Source organism: Gigantopelta aegis, chromosome 6 (genome assembly GCF_016097555.1).
Source record: "Gigantopelta aegis isolate Gae_Host chromosome 6, Gae_host_genome, whole genome shotgun sequence".
Taxonomy (NCBI): domain Eukaryota; kingdom Metazoa; phylum Mollusca; class Gastropoda; order Neomphalida; family Peltospiridae; genus Gigantopelta; species Gigantopelta aegis.
The window spans coordinates 63881240-63902680 of NC_054704.1; the positions used below are offsets into that span (position 1 = coordinate 63881240).

The 21441-nt window shown below is 36.2% G+C and overlaps 1 protein-coding gene across 1 annotated transcript in view; it reads right to left on the reverse strand.

Annotated features, from left to right (window-relative positions):
• Nucleotides 1-17710, reverse strand: part of LOC121374665 (protein mesh-like) — a 30226-nt gene extending 12516 nt beyond the window's left edge. Inside the window, exons 1-5 of the mRNA XM_041501775.1 lie at nt 17164-17710; nt 14083-14249; nt 11831-12115; nt 8769-9022; nt 3031-3168 (exon numbers count right to left, since the gene is read on the reverse strand). Of these exons, the coding sequence (XP_041357709.1) occupies nt 3031-3168; nt 8769-9022; nt 11831-12115; nt 14083-14249; nt 17164-17319 (1000 nt within the window). The 5' untranslated portion in view covers nt 17320-17710. The remainder of the gene's footprint in view (nt 1-3030; nt 3169-8768; nt 9023-11830; nt 12116-14082; nt 14250-17163) is intronic.
• Between the last annotated feature and the right edge of the window lie 3731 nt (nt 17711-21441).

Consider the following 21441-nt stretch of genomic DNA (forward strand, 5'->3'; position numbering starts at 1 on the left):
CATACCACGGCCTTTGATATACCAGTCGTGGTGCACCGGCTGGAGCGAGAAATAGCCCAATGGGCCCACCGACGGGGATCGATCCCAGACCGACCGAGAAATAGCCCAATGGGGATGCAGTGGAATGAATAACGTTAAAATTAATATTAAAAAATTAAAACGATTAAGCTTTATCCTCATACCAACTCGAATATATATATATATGTTCAATTGTTTAGACCCTGCGTTTTTTGCAAATGTTACGTTTAATTCCTACTCAATGCTTGTTTTCTTTACATTTGCTTGAAAACAAACCCAAACCCTAACAGGTTTTTTTTATATACAATTCATCATCTAAAATGCACGAAGTTGACTTATTTCCATTTTACAGAAATCTCTGTACGTTTTGAATGCAGGTTCGTTCTCCTATAAATAACTAAGGCTATTTGCATAACATTAGATTAGGATACGAGGCTACGTGAAGGCCATTATAGCTTGTTTCACTGAATCAAGGTTATGCATGTTTTGGAATGTAAAATGTGTACCAGCTTTGTCTAAACTTTTCTTTAAACATATACGTAAAAATACATGTAACCATTCCATGTATATTGAATAAATTTTGCCAATACATTATTTATTTGAATTTTATTTTATAAATTATATATTTACATACTGTATCTAACCTAACACAACTGGGTTGTAGTAACAAACAAAAATCAGCTGACACACGGTCTGGGTGTTACAAAGTCCACAGTGTTAGGTCTGGTAGGCCCTCCCCTTTCCACCATTTTTTCTTTTAATTGGGATCCCTTTTGATCAAATATATAGTATTTATGGTGATGCTTGGAGTGGGGAGGTACGTTTGTAATGCGCAAAGCAATTTTGTAAACCAAAAAGCTACTGTTCAGATTTTTCGGGGGTTCCACCACTTACCCATCCCCTAGACAGGGCCCTGAATGGCCAAAATACGATAACATTCTTTGTACATATCAAGTCGATGGTCAATAACATATTATTTTCGAAGTATAATCTATGATTGCACGTGTTGTTGTAGCATTGTGTAAACCACATGAAATACACGTATAGAAGGGTATATAAGTTCACAGAAAATGTATTACTGGACATTCCATACTTTATTGTTATTTGAGTAAAGTATGGGTAAATCGAAAAGCATTTCAGTGGATGTAAAATCTTGTATTAAGAACGTTTCTAATTATTTTGAAGACGAATATCAGCGTGGTAGACCTAGATATGCCGCTTATCGAATTGTCGAATGAGTTGCTGCTGCACTTAAAGTTTCGGTTTCAACAGTAAAAAGAAGTATAAAAAACCTCTGAATGCTACCAATCCGAGCACAGAATGCATTGTTAAAGAATCTGACCGAAAACTCATCGATTTGTTTGAAAAAGATGTTATCAGACGACGAGTATACCGATTTTATAGAGAGGGCGAATTATCTTCATTACATAAGATTAATTTGGCTTTGAGGGAGGAACAACATATCAATATCAAAATTACGTAGAACACTTCACGACCTCGATTTTAAATATCAACATATTTCTACAACTGGGAAAGTGATTTTTGAGGACGCCAATATATCAGACAGGAGACTCTCCTATCTCCATGAAGTATCCAGTTTACGAGAACAGGTATTTAATAGTATATCAAGTTGAGACGTGGGTGAACGTTAACCATACATCCCAGCACTGGACATATATCCATCCAGGCACAAGCACCACCAAGCACCTGACTAAAGTAGACGCTACTCATGAAAGATTTATTAAATGGTTTGAAGAACAACTTATGCCTTCTTTTCTAAAGCCTTCTGCCATCGACATGGATAATGCTAGCTACCACAACACAATAACTGAGATAACACGATGTCTTACACTTAACTCCAAGAAGGACGACATACAGTCGTGGCTACGAACCAAGATAATACCTTTTGAAAATAACATGGAAAAAACAATTCTTTATGATCTTGTCAAAACTAACAAAGGTGCACCGCAGTTTGTTACTGATGATGTTGCCGAACGTCATGGACACTTATGCCTAAGAATGTCGCCAAGACATTCGGAACTGAATCCAATACAACTGATTTGGAGTCAAATAAAAGGGCACATAGCTCGTTATAATGATGGTAAAATGACCACGGTACGGAAATAACTGGCACTTGGTTTGAACTCTGTCACACCTACAAACTTCTCTCACGCCGATAAAGATGTAATGAAGATCGAAGAAGATTTCAGAGAGCAAAATAGTTTGATAAGAAATAAAATACCACCTGTGATAGTCTCGACTTGACGAAGAAATGAGTTCATCGAGTGATTAAACTGTTTCTCCCTACCCATCAAGCATATAACGTTCAATGCATTTATCAACTGAAAACAATTTATTCTCATGAAATTCATTATCAGTCACTATCAAACAACCTATCAATTGAACAGATATAAACGTGTATTACAAAACACGGACATTACAAAACACGGACATTACAAAACACGGACAATGAATATAAAACCATATAAAAGACACCTACATACAAAGCCAGAGGTGGGTGAGGGGTTGGTCAGATGGCCACGCATTCACCAATCGCGGGTATACAATATTCTGGCCATCAGTGAAGACCAATTTGCGACCAATAAAGATATTTTTACGACCATCTGCAACCAATTTGCGACCACCCGATTTTAGTGTGACTGGGGTTTGAAGTTGGGGACCATGGAAGACTGATCATCGACTGATCGCCTACTGGTCGGTGACCGAGGCACACTGTGACAAACACCAGCGACCAATCGGCGACAAGTCAAGTTTTTTGCTTTTGGTCGCAAGAAGGTTGTCGATATTTGTGTGTGGGGGGTGGGGGTGGAGGGTTTGGTCGCAAGTGGTCTTAAAATAGTCTTTAGCTATGTGTGACTGAGTCATTATGATTTATCCATCTCTGTAAACAGTCCGTAATGGTCGATACATTTGTTCAAATCAAATGCACAACGACACAAATGTGCTATATTCCATTTTGATACCTATATCCTTTAGTTTTCAGTATCTTACTTTTTTGTTCGGTGTCAAATCTTCCTTGCAATTTTATCCTGTCTGATTTAAACAGCCAGAAATCTCCCTTTGCTTGAAATGTATACTCCAAATCATCAAATGTCTTCAAAAGGTGATCTTCTTGTAGGCTGATAATACCTGCAATATATACAGTTCATAATAAATTGTTCTATCAACTTTGCAAATAAGTCTGGTATAAGGCAAGGTGTTATAACCTGCATTCCAAAAGAGGGTAGTGTTAATTATAAACTGAAGACGCATTACGTTATTGAATGTAGATTATAAAGTTGTGTATGGGTTTATTGAAAAGAAATAATGAAAAGAAGGTATTACCAAATATAATCGATGAATCACAAACAGGTGCACGTTTTAAAAGGTGGATTTATTGAGGGAAATACTCAAATTCTTTATGATATTATGAGCTACTGTAAAACAAATGATATCCCGGGTCTATTACTGACAACTGATTTTGAAAAAGCTTTTGATAGAGTAGAGTGGGAGTTTATTTATAAATCACTTCAAGCTTTTAATTTTGGGCAGTAAATGGATAAACTTACTTTTTTCAGGATATCTGTAGTGCAAATATAACTTTTGGTTATTTTTTTATTTGTTCAAATGCGAACCGGGATGTAGACAGGGTGACCGTATTTATCCTTATTTGTTCCTTATATATATCAAACTATTGTCTCTTGTGGTAAAAAAATAATGAACATATTATAATCATACATATAAATAATCTGATGTACACTGTATTTCAATACGCAGACGATACAAATAGTCTAGTCAGTTTTGGAGCAGACCCACCACATATTGTAACAGGATTTTTTTTCTTCACAATTCATTTTGGAGTGGTCTCCAGAACAACATATTAAAAATATGCACCCGAATACACCTTGGGGAAATATGCCTAATTTGCATAAATTCAATATGGCTCCCAAATATCCTGGAAACAACATTTTTGACTATATAGCAAGTACTAAGCAAGGTATTTTAGTGATTTTAAAGTTCAAAATTTATTTTTTTGAGCATGTTAATTTTTACATAAATCTAATATGGCTGCCCAAATGCTTGAAAATGGCTTATTTTGCCATATAAAACATCCAATGTGAACATTGTATTTGGTTTAAGGTCAAGGTTAGGCTTTGGAGGCAAGACCTCACACAAAACTGTTATCATTGATTATTACTGATGTGATAAATTGGTCTAATGAAGGTCATTGACCAATCACTAACCACTGAGACCATATTTTCAATGCTGTCTGTGTGTAATGTGCCACCAAACATTTAATGTAAGATTTGTAATTAAAGTATACTTTTCCTGTATATTTCAAGGATAAAAAGTTGTTCTCTTACACATAGAACCTTTGGATAAATACAGGCAGACAATATAACTGGTTAAACAGTACTGCTCTGGATAGATACCCAAATTTATCATCATCTAGAGTAGTTATCAATATATGACCCACTTCAGAGACATGGGTCATATTCAGTTAGAACTCAGTTTTTAATTATAATGTCATCTAATAAAACATCACACATCCAGTTCCTTTCCTGGGAATAGAACTGACACATTTGTTTCTATATAACACCATCACCACAGCCAAACACTTCTACATCTGTACATGTGATTTCCTCCTCTGTGGGTTACCCAAAGAGAATGATATTACTCACCAATAAAATAGTTTTCTTTATCAACAGGTGACATATTGGCTTACACTCCACAGCATTATTAACATGCAGGAGAGATCTGCCTTGCGAAAAGACCATCTCTTCGTTGTACAGGAGCATCTCACAACTTGAAATAAGGCCTTCGGTGCTACATCTCTTTCATTATTGGAATGAGGTTTCCAACCCATCATTAATTTCCAATCCTTTCCACGTCTGCATATGGTGGTAAACTCTGAAGCTGTGGTACCGAGCTGCTGCATATGTTGGATGCAATGTCCCAGGCTGAGCAGTGGAAGTGCAGGAACCTACTGTATGGTAGAATTATTGCAGCTTCAATTGGTCCAAGGTGTCTCCCTTTTGGCTTTCTCTGTAAAGACTAACCAGTGCACTTTACCCAATTGTAACAATCTCCTCATTTATAGCCAATCTGTTGTTGAACACTTCTGCCTGGATATGAAAGACTGCACTGTTTCTAAGTTGTTTTAAAACAACACCTTTGCCAATGACAAACACTCTTGATGTTGTGTCACATCCTAACAAGGTTTGGACAAAGATGAAGGAAGAAAGGAAATGGTTTATTTAACGACGCACTAACACATTTTATTTATAGTTATATGGCGTCGGAAATATGGTTAAGAACTACGCATATATTGAGAAAGGAAACCCGCTGTCGCCATTTCATGGGCTACTCTTTTTCGATTAGCAGCAAGGGATCTTTTATATGCATCATCCCACAGACAGAATAACACATAGCACGGTCTTTGATATACCAATCGTGGTGCACTGGCTGGAACGAAAAATAGCCCAATGGGCCCACCGACGGGGATCAATCCCAGACCGACCGCGCATCAAGCAAACGCTTTAACACTAGGCTACGTCCCGCCCCTGTACACAAAGGATATTATCAAAGATATGTGCACCTAGAATCTGCATTTTGAACTTTACGTTCAGCATCGTGGCAACTTTCTGGTAGCTGTTCAAGTCAATCTATAGGATTTGGGAGCCTAATCCACCATAGACTGTTCAACCTCAGATATTGCTTGACACATCTACAGGAGCCCGGTACCACAACTTCAGAGTTTACGACCAAGATGCTCCTGTGGTAAGGCAGATCTCATCTGTTCAACTACATAATGACAATATGAATGCATGTATGTCAATATTTCAGCTGTTGATCAAGAAGACTCTTCTAGTAATGATTAAACATAATAGTATGATTATATTACAAGAACAGATTTAGAGGTGTTTAGCTGGAGTGATGGTATTATATAGAAATAAATGTGCCAGTTTTATACCCACTACATGCATTTTTAAATGCAATGGAGCTTATTATTTATAAGATAACACTTCCCCGTGGTGATGGTGTTATGTAGAAACAAATGTGTCAATTCTACACCCAGTGAAGGGCAGGTTGTGGTTTATTACATAACACTGTAATCAGAATATGTGCTGAACAGCTCAATCGTAAATGTTTATGACCCATTATCCATGTCCCTGAAGTAGTCATGCATTGTTTACTTTTTAAATGACGATGACTGTGTGTATCTGTCCTGGAGGCAAGTACTGCCGTTATTTATTCAAAGGTTCCACGTATAATAGCAACATTTATCCTTACACTATTGAGGATAAATATATTTTGATTACAAATATTATGTTATAAGTTTGGTAGCATATTATGCCTTGAAAATGTGTCTGTGGTTAGTTATCGGTCAGTGACCCTTGTTAGATGATGATAAATGATAAGACTATTTGTGAGTGGTCTTAGCTCTAAAGCCTAATCTTGACTTTAAAATGAAATAAAATGTTGACGTTGGATGTTTTACCTGGTAAAAATGATCAATTTCCAGGGATTTGGGCATCCATATTGGATTTATACAAATGAAGAAAGTGCCTGTGTAAAATTGTATATGTTCTAAAAGGTTTTTTTCATGCTCAAGAAATACATTTAAAATTCTAAAATCACTAATTTATCTTGTTTAGTACTTGTCATATGGTTTAAAAGGCATTTTGGCAGCCATATTGAATATATGCAAATTAGTCATATTTCCCCCAAGGTGCATTCAGGTGCATTTTTAATATGTTGTTTTGGAGACTTTTCTAAAATGTATTATAAAGAAACAAATTCTGTTGCAATTTGTGGTGGGTTAGGCTCCCAAATCCCCTAGATTGAGTAGATTAAAACTTTACTTTAGGTGGACCAGAAAGAACGTTATCAGAACTATTAAAAGCGCTTGAAAACTTTGCCCAATATTCTGGACAGATACAGATAAAAGTGTGGCCATTTGGTTTGACTCAAAGATAGGTTCAAATAAAAAAAAACATTGTCCTCACATACCGCTGCATTGTTCAAAAGAACAATATAACATTTTCGGAGTAATATTTTTCACATATCTGTCAAATGTTCTCGCTTAATTCTGAAAAACAGCTATCAACAAGAGTACCGGTGAGATACATGATACGCACGTCAGACGTTTGATGGAAAATCATATGATGTTCAGAATATAGACAAATTGTTTGATTTATTTGTATCACAGTGACCTAGTAATTCTACGTGATACACCGCCATCCCAAGTTGTTCCTACATGTGAGGTTTGATGGTCCTGTATGCACCAATATGTAAGATATGATCTGGACAAGGATTTATAGTTATGTGCAGTAGACCGTGAAAAGTAGGTCACAGTGACTTAGTAATAGTATGCGACACACCGCCATCTCAAGTTGTTCCTACATGTGAGGTTTGATGGTCATGTATGCAAGATATGGTCCGGACAAGGATTTCCTTTTATGTGCAGTAGATCGTGAAAAGTAGGTCACAATGACCTAGTAATAGTATGCGACATACCGCCACTCCAAGTTGTTCTTACATGTGAGGATTGATGGTCCTGTATGCATCTGTATGCAAGATATGGACCGGACAAGGATTTACTGTTACGTGCAGTAGATCGTGAAAAGTAGATCACAGTGACCTAGTAATAGTACGCGATACACCGCCATCCCAAGTTGTTCCTACATATGAGGTTTGATGGTCCTGCGTGCATCTGTATGCAAGATATGGTCCGGACGTATGGACGGACAACGCCATACCATAATACGACCGATCATAGACGAGCTATAAAAACAAGAATGATACTATTTTCTTGGTCTAACAGGTCTATAACAATTAATGGGAAAATAACTATATATAATTAAATCTCAAATTGTTCCTTTCTTTACACACTTATTCATATTTCTTCCTGATCCAGATAAAACCTTTTTCAAGAAATTAAATACACTGTTTTACAAGTTTATCTGACAGAATTAAGCGAACAATGCTAATAAATGATTATAAAATGGTGGGCTTAAAATGATAAGATTTGATATCTTTTTTTGCAAATATATGAAAGTAACGTGGATACAATGATTATTAATTTCAGTAAAATATATAAAATTCAGTCATCCATGTCTAACATGAGCTGCAAATGGTCACACAAAATTAGTAATGACATTAATGAAACATTTCTGTCTCAAAGTTTTGAAATGATACGAAAAACCACAATAGATACTAAAACTCAGAATTTCCAGTTAACTTATGCATCGCATTCTGACAACCAATACTTACCTACAGAAATGTGGTATAAAAAGTGACAATTTATGTACTTTTTGCAGTGAAGAATTTGAAACGTGGTTTAAAGATAAAAGAGGTTTGGTTGTAAATCTTAGTATAATCGACATATTACTTGGGAATCATTACAGAGTATCCTACTAAACCACATCTTAGGTTAAAACAATATATAGTTGTAAACATGCCAAACGAAATCCTAAATTTTCTGAAGCAATAATTACAATAAAATATAATAGAAATATTGAAAACTATATTTATGTAATAATAATATTAATATTAATAATATATTTCATCATCATCATCATCATCATTATCATCATCATCGTCGTTATTATTATCATGTAGTGCTATTATTGTTGTTGTTGCTATTGTTATCATTGATGTAAAATTGTTATTGTTGTTGTAAAATTACATACAAAGCTTGTTTCTCATATATAAAACTAGTAAATTGGTCTAGCTTGGCAACTTACCGGGTTTCGGAGGCTGGTACTGCTTATATTTAGCTGGTCTCTGTTCCAGGTAGCGGGAGCAGTTGCCAGTGGTATTCCATTTACAGCAGTAGAATATGGGGATGATGTCCACCAGCCAGTGGGAAGCTGACGGTACACGGAGAGGCTCGTTGTAGGGAGTCGATCCCCAGTCGTGACTTCGATCTGGAGTGCTTCTATGCTTTATCAGTTTGCCTGTGGAATCATAGCAACACTGGTTACCAGCTCCTTGCTTCCTGGAATATAACCGACATGAGTGGCCGTCAGATAGCATTTATTTTGCAACGAGTTGTTCTAAAACGTATCTAACATGCGAAAGCGTGTTGGATATATGTTTAAATAACGCGTTGTAAGATAAATGGTATTTAGCGGGCACGAATGTAGTATTCTATTTCTTACATATCCTAAAAAAACCCTTTAAAGGCATATTGTCACAGACCACTGACCTATTAAATGGCCTAACAAAGTATTACGTGAAACATATGTATTTGATTTGTCCCTAAATGTACTTTATTCAACAATCTACGTAACCATCATACTCCACTTATTAATAATATTTTGTAAAAAAAATAATTGAATTATGGCAATGGTCAATAATTTAAAAATTAATATTACCAAGAGGATTGACATGGATTTCATTCCATCATGGTTTAGTGAACGTGATTCAATAGCCAGATTTGATTTCCAAACATTGATATATTTTTTATGCTTTTAAAATAAATGTGAACGTCTTTTCCAAAAAAAAAAACCCCACACAAAAACACATAAGGTACATTGTCTTAAAGCTACATTTTGACAAACATTTGATAACAGTAACTAATAGTTATGTATATCGCACTGTCAAATATTTATTATTAAGATGGAATTTTCTTACTTCAAGAACTAAATTGTAGTATTTGGCAATTTCATTTTCACTAGTCATTAAAAATAATATTTATTATTATCAGAGAGCGAATTAAAATATTTACGATGCTCAATAAATCTGATCTCACAGAATCATACATTTATTATAAACTCAATCTTTGAGTTATTTGTGTTTTTACAGAACAAGCAATATCTTTCATTTCTGGGATCATGGGTCTGGTGTGTCTGCCAATTTCGATGTCAAACTGATGAGTGCTGATTCGCATATTCGATAAGGTCTTCCTATGAATAGTGGTGGGTATATCAAATATCAGTACTACGAAACCTTTCAGTGGAGCCTTCCATGGTTCATTTTCGATATAACAGGATGTTTTACAACACACCTAGTTTCGCACAAAATTTTAGTTCCTAGTTTTACAGGTACCACATACATATTTCACAGATATCACATACATGTTTCACAAGTACCACATACATGTTTCACAGGTACCACATCCATTTTTCACAGGTACCATATACATGTTTAAGGCACAAGGGTACTTGGCACAGTGGTACTGGATTAAATAAAATTGCATACATATATTCCCTAGAAAACAAACAATATTACCAATAGCAGGGCAAGACTTCCGAAAGTTCCAGTATTCAGTTCATTCAGGCTTAGTTTTAGGGTTATGGTTAGTGATAGTATTAGCATGCATGCTGGAACGTTCGGAAGTCTTTCCAATGGCAGTATTAACCACTCTTCTAAACGTTATGTGCATTTGCAGCCGGATATTCTTTGGTATAGTAGTATGGTTTAAACAGGGTCGAGACCTGTATCTAGAAGTTCTAAGAACTGAATGTCAGCATGTGATGTGTTGCCTGTATCTTGAGGTTTAATGAGAGTTGTTTCCCTTTCGGATCCTTCGACGTAAAGAGTGATAATAATTCAAACACAAATTTTTACAAGGGTTACTTTATTTTTTCAAGGAAGAAAACTCAGCATCTGTGTTTGGTTTAATTGGTACAAAGGCTAATGTTTGTATCTTCCGCTACAACAGTGGTGATGCGTCACCTTAAGGTCAACTCTGAAACCGATCATAATATATAAATACTAGAAGAAATGTAGAACTGATTTTCTGCAAAACCTCTTCTAAACCCAACAAATGATTTCAAGCTCCCGATTAACAACTATGTTCTAGACAGACAGATGGACAGATAGATGGAGAAAAATCACAATGTCCCCTACGGTTGGACCAACAGGGGACAAATAATATGTATTTTTTTACTTATATATATATTTGATAGCATGGCTGTTAAAAAATTATCAGTAAGTAATACACATTTTAAGAACGACAAGGACTTGGTACTACACAAATGGAACAAGATGTGGACATACCGATGCAAAATGTAGGCAATAAAGCACAGGAAAACCTTATATATAACAAATAACACAATAAATGTGCTTTTCAGAAACATGACATTTCTTAAAGCGAATATGACACCTGCATTGATATGTAGTACCGGCCTCGGTGGCGTCGTGGTTAGGCCATCGGTCTACAGGCTGGTAGGTACTGGGTTCGGATCCCAGTCGAGGCATGGGATTTTTAATCCAGATACCGACTCCAAACCCTGAGTGAGTGCTCCGCAAGGCTCAATGGGTAGGTGTAAACCACTTGCACCGACCAGTGATCCATAACTGGTTCAACAAAGGCCATGGTTTGTGCTATCCTGCTTGTGGGAAGCGCAAATAAAAGATCCCTTGCTGCTAATCGGAAAGAGTAGCCCATGTAGTGGCGACAGCGGGTTTCCTCTCAAAATCTGTGTGGTCCTTAACCATATGTCTGACGCCATATAACCGTAAATAAAATGTGTTGAGTGCGTCGTTAAATAAATAAAACATTAATGATATGTAGTATTGTGTAGATTTCATTTATGATTAATAGTCATAGAGCAATATCACATATCTTAAACTTTCGATATATGATTTCGAATCATAATTTTAGTTTGTCTACATAGGCAACAAAACGTTTTATAAATGGCGGACAGATGGAATTTTAAAGAATATACCCATAATTGTATATACGGTCCAGAACATCAGAGACTACACAAACATACGAAGTATTACTATGGTAAAACTATAGTAATACTTTGTATATATATATATGTATAAGTAGTATAAATTATGACTGAATACGTACGTTGGTTCAAAAGAACGGGCACAGTGGATGGCAGGCGTGTGCAAGTTGCAGTTTGTCTTGCTTTTGCTGCCCTTGTAGCAGGCATCATCAGGTTGCCAGCGTCCGAAGTCTGACATGGCGTCGTCCAGAGTGGTTGGACACGGCAGAAGATCCTCCAGCCAGGGCGTGTTCTTCTTGTCTTCTGCTTGCCACGTGTTGCATTTCTTGTCAGGCCACGGCTGTTGCTGCTGCTGCTGATGATGATTCATAAGCCAGCCAAGAGGTATCATACCACAGTTCAAAGCACTGAGAAAAAAGTAGAAAAAAAATATATAAAGTTAAAGTTTATTTTGTTTAACGACACTGCTAGAGCACATTGATTTATTTTACCATCGACTATTGGGTGTTAAACATTTGGTAATTTTGGCATATCGTCTTAGAGAGGAAACCCGCTACATGTTTCCATTAGTAAGAGTGGATCTTTTATATGTACTATCCCACAGACAGGACAGCACATAGCATGGCCTTTGCTATATCGGTCGTGGTACGTACACTGGCTGGAAAAAAGTAAAAAGATATATGAGTTCTGATTAGAAAGTTATATTACTTAGTATTTATGTCCATAGTTTGGTGGGGTGTGCCTGTAGGTCACTTTTGAATGTAGGTATAATTTATTTTTAATCGATATGAATATTCCTCAGTTTTAGAACTGTTTGGAAATAATTCTGGACTAAATGTGTGTTTTCATTTTAATGCTGGGTAATTTATTCCATCAAAACAATCAGTTTCCGGAAACTTACTATGTATAGTGTAGCCAAAGAAAGTGATAAACTGCTCTGAATATTACAAACTTAGTATATGAAAAAACTAAATGGCAGTGTTAAAGTTAACATCCAGGGATATTTTGAATAGGTTCGATATTATATAAATGCTATTCATGCTAAACTAGATGTTCATAACAACGAACTACAAACATGGCAATATATGTGGTATGAATATAATGTTCTGATCAGCATAAGTTAAACAGTTCCTGTTATGCATTAATCTCTGTGTATGTACATACCTAGAAATGTCTGAACGTTTTATTATTAAAAATGTACTGTATTTAATATATTACGGCAGCCTTGTTCCAACATGGTGCAGTACATTTTTGTTTTATCCCACTGCCCTTTCCTTTCTCTCCTTTATTCTCCGTCTCATTTCTTCCTGATCTGGCAACTCCTATCTTACAACTTCGTCCCTTGTCCCTCTCCGCATCCCAGTCCTTTTCTCTCCAACCGCAACAGGTGCTTGTCTCTTGTGGCTATCCGTGCCACACACGGCCACTTCCCATCATCTTTAGCAATGGGCTTAGTCTGACCACTTCAGCGGGAGTTCAGTAGTTACTTCTGGCATTGTTAAGAGACACTTGCAACCACCTACCATACTCCTCTAGTACCGGGTGTCGTCAGTTAGTGCCGTGTGTCAGATGGTATAGTATATGCTGCTAAACCAAGTACAAGGCTATTTTGAATATCTCTCTATATACAAAAACGCGCATTTACGTATCATTCCTAGGCAAGTGTGTGTTATATGTGCAATTCATCTATTTCACAGTTCATCTTGCAATGGCCTGTTTGCTGTAATGTTTTAGAATTGCATGCATATTTACATTGTTCTTAACTTATGTTTTAGTGTATATAACAGACATCTTCATTAGGCATATCTAGCATTAGAAACACATTGACTTTCATTTCTCAGTCTTATCATTCGATTCAAATATGATGTATGTAAAGTTCACAATTTTCATTTTCTATTTCAACATACTTCTTATCATCCTAAACTACATGTTAATAACAACAAACTACATAACAAGCTGATGAGTATGTGTTTATAGATGTCAACTTAATCACTATGTTTAATGTTTTAGTGTACTTTTGATACACAAAATGTACAAGGGTATTTAAATGCAATATGTTTTCTTATTATTCCACCAACTTTTTTTACTGCAGACAGGTGGATATCAAGAGGATATATTATAATGGCAGATCCAAGCACACTTGTCTCCAAACATCCATAGTGGGGCTTCGGTCTGGCCAACGGATTATACCTACATAGAGATTATTTCTGTTTGCCAAAAATAAACCATGCAAAGAATACATGCTAATCTGATTCATGTAATTGTTTCTATGAATAACTGTTACGTCATAGATGTATTCAAAATAACAAACAAGAATACATTATACCCGTATAACTACTGAACGATTGAAATTCAAATAAATAACAAAGATTACATGTATGTACTGGACTGCTTGTGGTCTTTTGTTTTAAGCCGAGCTTCTATGACTCCAATCTCAAAGTCACATTCATCACCCTCACATCGGTGGTCGCTTGGAGAAAACGAGAAATTTCCGTTGTTTGGAACTGAAGAATTGATTGTCTTGATGTCTTGCCATATAACCTGAAATAAAGACCTATTTCACAGCAGATCCACTCATACCACGTTAACTATATATCTTATATCGCTATATAGCAGCAGATTAGCAATTAATCATTTCATTTAAATAGTTTTAGGATAGCCTAAACCACAATGTCCCAACCACTGGGAGCAGTACTCTACTAGAAAATATGAAAAGTGCCATCATAAATTTAAAATTGTTTTTTTGTCTAGCTAAAGAATTCCAATATTCTGTTTTGACATCTAGTATTTCAAAATAACATTAACAGGGTAAATCCATCTAAAATATTTAGGGTCGCCCACACACTTCAGTCTCAGATTCACTTGAAACTTGTACCATTTATTTCAAACACCCACATAGGCTCTGTATTCCTAGCAGTTTTTGAGAAATAGTCATTTTGCTAGTCGCCATCATATCCGTGCTATATTTCAAGTCCCATTATATCAGAACATAATACGCATAGAAACATGAAACTAGTCGTTTTTGGTAGTTACATTGGATACTTAGAGACAACTGAAGAATCTTTAAAATGGCATTTTATGTTACGAGCAGCCATTTCGTTAGACACCAAAACCACTATTTTACATTCATTATTACACAGATTTGTTTTTCTCTGTCAAGTCCACTTCAGTGCTTTGTATAATGCATAATTAAAAATACATTTCCTAAAAAGTCTTCAATATGGATTTATGAAATTTGGTACACATAAACTACATACCATCAGCTATAAAATGAGACCAGTTTCGGGATTTTAACAATCTACCCACATAGTTTTCAGGGAGGATGTTGTTCCATAATTAATTATCACATAGTTGTAATATTTACGATTCATTTAGAAACAGGTTTAATGTGTGTAGGTCTAATGGATATAAATATTTTTGTAAAATAAAATGAAACTTTAAAGATTTTTCAGTTGTCTCTAGGCATTCAGTATGACTAATGAAAACTGCCAGTCTGCTATACATTAGACCTTTATAACATTTATATTTAATTCCTATACAAAATGTTAGATTTCCATCTGCATTATTTGCTCGGAATGGGACTTGAAACAGGATAGAAATGATGGCGGCAAATTTCGAGCTAAATTTTACATAGGTCTGCTATGGTTTGCAAAATGACCATTTAATGTCAGAATATTTATTTAATTTTAATTGCCAGACTTGTTATGCAGTTATCACGGATAAGGGAAAATCGATTGCTCCTGTCTCCGCATGTGTGTCAAAAACGGTCACTGGCAGTGATTCTTTTGGCCTACCGCATTCGCCGCTGGCAACTGAAAAGCTGGAAGACCAGACCGATGAATTCAGGTGTGTAATGTGTGTTGACATCGTTGTCACTTGTCGGGGGATGTCGGGACATCAATTTGTTTCCTAAACAGGTCTATGTCTATGTAGTTAAATATTAAAATCACACCCACACCACGTAATTTAACGTCGTTGAAATAGTTTATAACGAGACTAACAAAGTCATACAGTAGTGTTTAAATAAAGTTTCATAACCGCATGTGTTCGCCATTTTCCGAGTTGTTATACAGACTGACATTATAATTCTTTAATAATATTGAAAACTGGAAATTAAACTGTAATGATCATATTATGTTTGGCAATCATGGGTGTTACTTGGTAGGGGACGGGATTACATGCCCCACCCCCTTCCCCCACATTCTTGGAAAGCTATACATTATGTTCATTATGTTCTTGCATGCCTATAACACGTTACACGAGTTGGTCTAATTAAAATGCTTAAAGTTCCAAAGTGCAGATGAATTCTTGGAACGAACGAGCATAGAAGGCATAAGATATTATGGGGTCCGGGGGCATGCCCCCTGGAAATTTTAAAATCTAGAGGCTCTGAAATACCATTTTGCAGATATTATTTCAGTGAGATTACAAACTTAAAACCAAGGGATAGAAAAAATACACCCGAGGTGGTGAAAATTTCGACCTGGGACGAGGCTTTAGGGTGTATACTACCAAATCAAATCCCATAGACGACAATAGTAACATATGTGGCTAAAACTCCTACCTGCAACGTATCAACCGACATAAACGCCACGGATATAAATACTACCACCCCTCACACTTAAAGTGAATCAGAAAAAAATGGGGGTCAAGCTGCTCGTTTCTGAGATAACGGGTAGCGTCTATGACTACCCTAGTTCCGCACAAAATTCGAGTACTTTTTTTTACAGGTACCCCATACATGTTTCAAGCACAAGGCTACTTGACACATTGGTACTAGATGAAATAAAATTTTTTTTTTAACCCAGATAAAACTATTATTTTTTACAACCAACACACTCACATTTATAACCAATCACAGGACTTGTGGTGTTCACTTCTCTATCAAAAGTTCGGTGCACCTCGAACTTTGACCCAGCCGGAAGTTATTTGGTCTAGTACTACCTTTACACGAACAGACAAAGCTGGCTGAACAATTAACTTTTTTATTTGACCATTTTATCATAAATAAACTGCACTATCGTATTTACCGTGTTTTTTAACACTACAAATTAACAAGATAGCTTTTAAAATGAAGGTTTTAATAACAAAATATTAATTTAAAACTGTGTCCAATGACCTCATGTCACCGCCTCACATTAATATGACGTCATATATTACCACCGGCGTCATGTTAAACGCAAGCGCGTGATATCCCATGTAAGATAGAAATTTCTTACATGGCTTTCTTTCGTGGGATAGCTCTGTTCCATATACCTGAGGATGATAGAACTTGATATTATTTGTAAAACACTCATCCACTTTACCCAAACGTAGCATATATAATGCTAATGAGAACTTTGCAACCTTACTGAAACAGATACAGATTAATGAGCTCATGTACATAACTCATGTTTAGAACGGGAAACAAAATCCTAATAATCAAGGTCGTCATGATAATAGCTTGGCTACAAACACTTGTTTTATTCTCTTTATAGCCGATCAGCGTCACATTGAGAAGCACGTCGTTCTTGTTCGAGATCTGAGACGGGTCCCACGTAAAGTTCAGCTCCTTTGCGTCCTTCTTTTTCCACCCTGGACCCAACTTCAGCGTGCAGGGAAAGCGGCCCATCTGGACTGGAATAATAACGAAAATGTCAAAGCTGTATACCAAGCATTATATTCCCAAATAAATTACCCTCTGTTAGGTTTGGATAATTTAAATGACCTATTGGCAGTGGCGTACCTAGGGTATGGCAAGTATGGCACGTGACCTGGGCGCCACTTGAAGTTGGCGCCTCTGAGCAGTTTTTATTAAAGTCAGACGTTATCTAAAAGATGGGTGTCAGATGTTTGGTCATTGGCGCAATTTCAGTGCTTGCCATAGGCGCTATTTTCCGTAGATACGCCACTGCCTATTGTTTATACTATTATCAGTTTTATATCGTGCGTAAAATAATTTTTGTCACAACTTAACCGGACAGGTTATTTACGCTGAAGAAAAGTTTTATCTGAAGGGCAAAATTTATTAGCAATATATGAATACTTCGCTTATGGAAAGTTTGGTTATACAGATTTTAAAAACCAAACATAGTAAACGAATATGATCAAATGATATGTAAATTGAGAATTAATTTTAAACGAACTATACGATTTGTAAAATGTATGTCCAGTATATGGCCTGTGTAAACTGATAAGACAACATATATTGCAAAGCCAATGAAGCTTTGGTTTTAAAAACACGAATTACATCAAATATATCTTTATTACCATAATATGTCAAATAGTATGTATTAAATAATGTCATCGTGTTATACGAATTATATTAATAGTATACTACATCAATTTTATACTCATATTATTCCTATTATAATTACATAGCTATTCTATATTCAATAAGCTAAATTCGATCAAAGGAGCATATGTAATGAAAGTTAATTTTTTTACTCATCCATGATTGTAAATGTTATAGAATGTATGTGTGTATATATATATAGTTCCATTTTTTTAATCAAGGTCAAGGTAATTTTCACGTTGTTCAAGGTCATCATTGACTTATAACATCAATGTGAGGGTGTGTTTTTTTTTTTCAGAACATAATCTTGTAGTATATCAATGGATATAGTTTTAAAAAGTTATTTTTTTCCTAAAAACCTATGTGAATTTAGTTTATATGATGAAATTTATATATGCCTACATTATCTGTTTCTTAGGTAAAATAAGGGAAGATATGAATTTTTTTATTATGGTGAGCATAATATATTACACCCCCTTAATATTTATGGCTGCATTCCATCCTAAATGTTTCATTGAATATTCACATCATCATCGGACTTATCACCATCAAGGATAACTGTGTGTCTTTCATGATTAAAAAAACCCATGCCATTTTGCATTTTAGGACATATCTTAGGAAATACATTTAATATAGGAACATTGCTGATTGCTGTGGCAGCCATTTTTCAATGTCACATTGACTGTCATAAAATCCAGTATAGGTATCAGTTCTAAAGTTTGTTTTGTTTAACGACACCACTAGAGCAGATTGATTTATTAATAATCGGCTATTGGATGTCAAACATATGGTAATTTTGACAGTCACAGAGATGAAACCCGCTACATATTTTCCATTAGTAGCAAGGGATCTTTTATATGCACCATCCCACAGACAGGATAGCACATACCACGGCCTTTGATATACCAGTCGTGGTGCACTGGCTAGAGTGAGAAATAGCCAAATAGGCCCACCGACGGGGATCGATCCTAGACCGACTGCGCATTAAGCGAGCGTTTTCCCACTGGGCTACGTCCCGCCCTTACAGGCATCAGATAATATAAGTCCATTACACATTTTGTAAGGTTACTGATTAATGGGAGTTTATTTTTTTAAATAGTTGACATTAAAGATTTACATAGTTTATACTAGACAAGCATATTTAAAATGTATAACTTCTGTTTAATAAATATTTTAGGGGCAACCTCTGAATTAATGTAAAACGCCGTTTTCTGGAGAAAGGTTATGTTCACCTTGTCTCTTCGGCGAAAGTGACGTACATATTTATTCATGTTGCAAACATCCACAGGGTTTATACACTGGTTAGTATATATGCCCACTGCACATATTGTAGGGCATATGAGTCACATGCACCTGGAATAATTTTCGAATAATGTGGTAGGGACGAAGGTGAGATTATTTCGTGGGTTATATTCCATGATAACCATCACACAATGAGTACCGCCACTGAGAAGAATGTGACCATCATTTCTCTTGTATGTCATTTTCGGTGCCTTGGGCTGTTCACCACTGAATGTGTGTGGTGAAGAACCAAATATCCATAATCATTCTTGACCAGCTTTTGTATGCCAATGATAAACGGATGGAATGTAAAATGTCCATTAAATCTTAGTGAATATCACTTATTTGTCCTCGGATTCTTTCATATGAAGATGGTAGCAGATTTTATTGATGGTAGTGATTCAGTGGATGTCCTAGTATATATAGGCAAGAGTTGCCTCTTCAGGAACGACAGATTCCCTTCCCACCTTCGCAAATCTGCTAATGTGACACATCCCCACCATCCTACAGTAGAAGGCATGTATGATTTATATTTCATGCCGGCCAAACAATGATGCAATCACAGAGCTGAACCATGTACTCCGTTCCAGTTTTGTTTTCCAGTTCTGCAGTTGAAAATCTATAAAGATCTGTCAAAAGTCGAACAACTTCAAACACCATGAACAGACCAAATATACCCATAAAACAGTTCTGAGAAATATCAACTTGGGAGAAATGGAAAATATTATTTAGAGAAAGCAGGAAATAGATGCGGCATTACGTCCAAGCTTCAAATGACATGACGAAAAGACTTATAAAGATGGGCAATGACCAGTATGCTATATTTATGAAGGAATGGTTTGTTTCTCAGAACATTTTAAGATGAGTAATTGTTTCACCAAATGACCTCTAGCTCTTAATAAATCACGCACAGGCACAATTTGCTTTAAGTGAGTGAATGACATTCTAAAATCCAAATAGACACAATTGACAGTTTTCTTGGTTCTGACCACAGCAGCAACACCTGAGAAACTGAACATCTTTCTATGGGTTGCTTTTCGATATCTGGATGCTCATGTAATGTCTTGAAGTCTAGAACCTGACAGATGTCTTTCATTGCCTATGTTCGTTTGGCTGCTGTGACGAAATGTTTTCGTTCATTGGTAGGAGCAAGAAAACATATTGGGCCATTGGGGGCAATAAATAAACTAATTAATACTGATTTCTCTCCTTTAACCAGACCAGCATCCACAGAGCATGCAAGAAAAGGCAATGTACCATAATTGGCATTACACACAAAATCGACACATGCCTTGCGTTAGAGTAACAGAGTTAGAAAGTTAATGTTTGCTTTGTTCAATGACACCATTGTTCAATGAGCACATTGATTTTTTAATAATCGGCTATTGAATGTCAAACATTTTGGTCATATAATCTAAGATGAAAACGCTACATTTATCCTTTGATGTACCAGGTGTGGGACACTGGTTGAGACAGGAAAAACAAGTCGAAGATTTGGTTCATCCAATGGATTCAATCCTTCGACTAAAACACCTCAGGCGAACGCTCTACTGACTGAGTTAGTTCCCGCCCCAGCAGAGAGCTAAAAGTCAGTGTGGGCAATTCTTCCGGAGGCCATTAATGCAGGTCGAAAATTCCATTTAAGTCATTGCAAGAAATGATGTGGAAAATTTCCAAGGTTTTACTATTTAGCAGAGACATGCCAATATGTTACACAGGCAGATCCTGCGGTTACAGAGGGTGAAGCCCCTTTTATGACATACTAGTATTTGCTGTATTCTGATAGGCTGTCGGGTCAAAAACTATTTGTTATTAACTCTTTTAAAAGAAATCTTTAATGTATTTTGTGTTGCAGCAATGGGCCACGCATAAAGTGCGTACGCCCGTGGAGGGGAAGGAGGGTCCGGTATTACATGGGTACGGGGTACATAAGCCAAAATTACTTCTTTTATTGGTGTAAAATGGATGCAATCCATGCTCATAATTGTATCCAACGTACTTTTCAGTATACATCTGAACATGCGGGGAGGGGGGGGGGGGGGGGTGATTATCAAATGCACAAAAGGTGTATATGGGGGAGCGGTGGTAAAACAATCCCAAATTGTGGGCATAAATACTTCATGGATGATCCCCAACTAGTAGTCTGAAAGACCTATCACCCATTTTACAGTGACAAGA